This window comes from Tarenaya hassleriana, unplaced genomic scaffold (genome assembly GCF_000463585.1).
Source record: "Tarenaya hassleriana unplaced genomic scaffold, ASM46358v1 Cleome49, whole genome shotgun sequence".
Classification (NCBI taxonomy): domain Eukaryota; kingdom Viridiplantae; phylum Streptophyta; class Magnoliopsida; order Brassicales; family Cleomaceae; genus Tarenaya; species Tarenaya hassleriana.
Window position 1 is genome coordinate 13,464 of NW_010967605.1, and position 4,092 is coordinate 17,555.

General features: G+C 31.9%; 1 protein-coding gene across 1 annotated transcript in view; it reads right to left on the reverse strand.

Annotated features, from left to right (window-relative positions):
• Nucleotides 1-452, reverse strand: part of LOC104825748 (probable WRKY transcription factor 7) — a 2,551-nt gene extending 2,099 nt beyond the window's left edge. Inside the window, exon 1 of the mRNA XM_019204011.1 lies at nt 4-452. Within this exon, the coding sequence (XP_019059556.1) occupies nt 4-340 (337 nt within the window). The 5' untranslated portion in view covers nt 341-452. The remainder of the gene's footprint in view (nt 1-3) is intronic.
• Between the last annotated feature and the right edge of the window lie 3,640 nt (nt 453-4,092).

The following is a 4,092-nucleotide window of genomic DNA, read 5'->3' on the forward strand; positions in this document are numbered from 1 at the left end:
GACGCTGCTGTTGCGGCGGAGGAGCGACAGGGGCTCGCCGGAAACGGGCGTGTCCGGTTCTGGATCTGCCGAGAAGAGAAATCACCTTTTTGAAGCTGTTGACGGCGACATCCGTCACCGCCGTTAACTCTGGCTGCTTCTGGTCTCTGGGTTGACTTTGACCGATGAACTTTAAGAACTCCTCTACGCCCTGAATCCCCGCCGTCGTCGCCTCCCGCAGGGCGGTTTCTTCGATCTTCCCCGCCGAGGAGGTCGCCGGAAACCTGTCTCCGCCGTCGCTTCTTCGTCCGCCGCCGTAGCTCATCATCAGCTCCACCGCCATGTCTCCAAACACCACCATGCATGTACTAATCCAACACAAATGACCCTTCGGTACTATAAATACACAGACTCGGGTTTAACTTTAATTAAAAAAACTAATCTCTCTCTCTCTTGATGATGATGATGATGATGGAGAAAGCACCGAGAAAAAAAGGGAAAAAACTAAAGCAGAGTCAAAGAGATGCGGTTTTTCCTCTCTGTAGATTATTGCACCAGTCAAACACTCGACCAATTATATCATTCCACGTGTCCCAATCTGTCAGGCATTGACCGTCTCTATGAACGTGTAGACAAAAGTGACGAGGAGAGAGAGCGAATAAAGTCAAGATTTCTACGAGCCGTTGGATCGATAATGGCGATTTCAATTATTATATATTTGATATTCATAACTAGATGTGACCATTTCGGTTATTAACCGAATAATCGAGACGAACCGAATCGAATAAGATATAATCGTATCCGAATCGAATTCGACATCAAAATCGAACGGTTATGATTTCTTTAAACCCCAAAAATCAAAACCGAATCGAACCGAACCGAATAAAAAATAACCGAAAAAACCGAGAGGATAACCGACAAATTCTTTAGAAAATTAAACTTTTTACCAAAACCGAACCGAACCGAAATTTATATAAAAACCGAATGGTTATAGTTTTTCTATAACCGAAATAACCGAACCCGAATATAACCGAACTGAACCCGAACCGAAACCCGAATTAGACACCCTATTCATAACAATATATATATATAATCTGAGTGGTAATTTTCAATTTTAACGGAGGGGACAGGATAGTGAGAGATACAGTTGACTTTAAACTGCTTTTAATGGAGAAAGTCTAAGCAAGTGGGGTCCACTTGAGAGAGCACGGGAACCTCCGTCAATGCCTTCCCTCACATGGGATTCTCTCTCTCTATATATATATATATCTCTCTCTTTTTGGAAACAAATTTACTTTATATATATATCTATATATTAATATTTCTATTTACCAGATCTAAACCAAATTCAGCCGTTGGATTCCATCCTTGTCCAAGGGAAAAACGAATTTCCAAAGTCCAAGAAACACTTAAAAAAATAATTTAAAAAGAATTCAGTTAAACAATCGATTATTAATAATCTAAATAAAATTTGTTATAACTACATACATTTTTCTTTTTCATAATATTTTATAATGTAAATTATAAATCTGTTTAAAATTGAATGGTAAATAGATAAATCAATAAAATTGATAGGTTTATAGGTAATTTACATAAAATAATAGTTTTTTTGGATTTTTACGTATATACACACACGATAATGGATAGTTACAACTTTGGCCAAAATATATAACTGAAAGATAAGGATAATAACATCAACAATTTAACATTAAAATACAATCAAAACTACGTGGGACCTCGTCGATTAACTGTAATCAAATTTTAAATTAAAAAAAATACAATATATTTAATTGGCATAAATAAAATTACGATATTGCGTTTTTTTTTTGTTTTGTAAAGAAGTTACGATATTGTTTGATTGACTCGGCCCAAGTTTCTCGATTTTCTCTTTTATAATTATAATTACATGACAAATGATGCGAAATAAATTCCCAAATTTTAATCATGTAAGTGAAACTTATGATGGAAAGTATTGAATAATCGTCATTTTACCGTTCTAGTGTACGACTTTTTCTATTTCAATCTATGCATTAAAAATAAAAAATAAAAATAAAAAATAGACGTCGTGGTATGAAAATAAGGAGATGGATGACGATCTCCTCAAGATATTTATATATTGGATTTGCTCAAAATGTCAAAATGTAATATATTCGTTAGTGATATGAACAATTTATTTGGTCTCAACCACTTTGTAGAACCTTTGCAATAAATGCATTTATAAATTAAACAAAGTCGTGGTTTAGAAAGTCCACGCGCATATATTTCACTTGCATATATATATACATATATATATCAAATTCAATAATTTTTTAAGAATATAATATTAGTTTTTTAGCATGGAAGGTTCGGTTTGCATATATTCGAAATGTATATGTATGTATGAGAATAATAATTATGTATCTATATATTCGAAAATACAAATTTAATTAAATATAGTTGTCTTTTACTAAATGTAAAATAACAGAAAATACGAAATTTTAAATAGAAATATTTTTCGTATAAAATTAAAACTAATATATATTTAATATAATTTTCAAAACGAGTAAAAACATAACTAAAACCCAGAATATTAACCTTTACCTTTTTTTCATGTATTTCACATAAAAAAAAATCCCGGAAATTTTGTGATCAGGCCAAGAACTTAGTTTCCTGCAATAAATTTGAACAATTTGAATAAGTTTTTTCTTAATGAAACGAGATTTTTTATAAGCTAATTTGATTTGCATTAAATTAACACTTGTTGGCACTTTTAATATTAAGGATATTATTGGTGGATATAAAAGTTATAAGCTTATTCTATGGGTTTGATGATGATACAAAATAAGTATTTTGTTGATATGTTCGTGGGGTGTAAAATAAGCGAAGATACGGTGAGATTCTACATTAATTTAGTGGTTGTCTAATGGACCCAACCTAATTTAATTGGTATTGGTGGCCATATTTCAAAAACTTTTTTTAAAAAAATGTTTATTACAAAACTAAAATATTCATTGTGTAACGACTAACGAGTGGACAACAAAAATATTTCATTTTAAAAATTTAATACGTTCTTCGCTGTCTACAAGCCATTAGTCAACATCGCACGCACGCGGACACGTAAACATACAAACACATTATTATTATCAGTATATATGTATGGATTGCTTGTAATGGTGTATGTATATGCGTGTATATATATATATTCGTGGGCCTATATAAAATGTTAAAAAGTGTTAAAAATTTATATAAGCCCAAGAAAAATAAATGGGCCAAGCCCATTACCAAACTCATGGAACCATTAAATCATTTGCTAGTTAGTGTGCCTCCGGTTTTTTTTAAATATATAGTCAGTCGAGATTTGTCATTTTATCACACATCCGAGAATTTTTTTTTGGAAAAATTGGTTAGACCAAATAAATGAATATATTTATAGAATCCAAATAATAAAGACTACTGCAGTCTATCGATGTATCATAAATATATTTATTAATAATGCGACTTTTACATCTTAAGAATTAATTGATCTAAAATTTTTAAAAGCATATTCATCCATGAGAAGAAATATATAACAGTTTTTTGGAGCTTTTCTTATTTTTTAAAAGGTTTTATGAAAAAAAAGAAGATTAATATTTATTAATAATGCGACTTTTACATCTTAAGAACTAATTGATCTAGAAATTTTAAAAGCATTCATCCATGAGAAGAAATACATGACATTTTTTTAGCTTTTCTTATTTTTTGAAAAGGTTTTATGAATAAAAATCTATACCAATTGATTATTATATTACATTCACTCGTTTCGATTCGGTATAGCATGGTTTCGTTTTTTATTAAGAAAAATTGTATATTTTCTTAGTAAATATTCAGCTTTTTTGAGTTTTTTAGTATTTGATTCAGTTATAAGTTAGCGTTCAAGATTTTTCGACGGTCCCGTTGGCGAAGGATACCGAGTTTTTGGGTTTGGTCGGACCGAATCAAGGGACGATCTTGTGGGCCCTGTACTTTGTCGATCCAGTAGGCGAAAGACTTGGTGGAGTTCCTGAAAGCTAGGAAGCCATGTTCCTTACTCTTGTTCATGCAATCTACCATTCCTTCCACTCTAAGTATCAAATCCACAAACCACCAGTTTCCCAT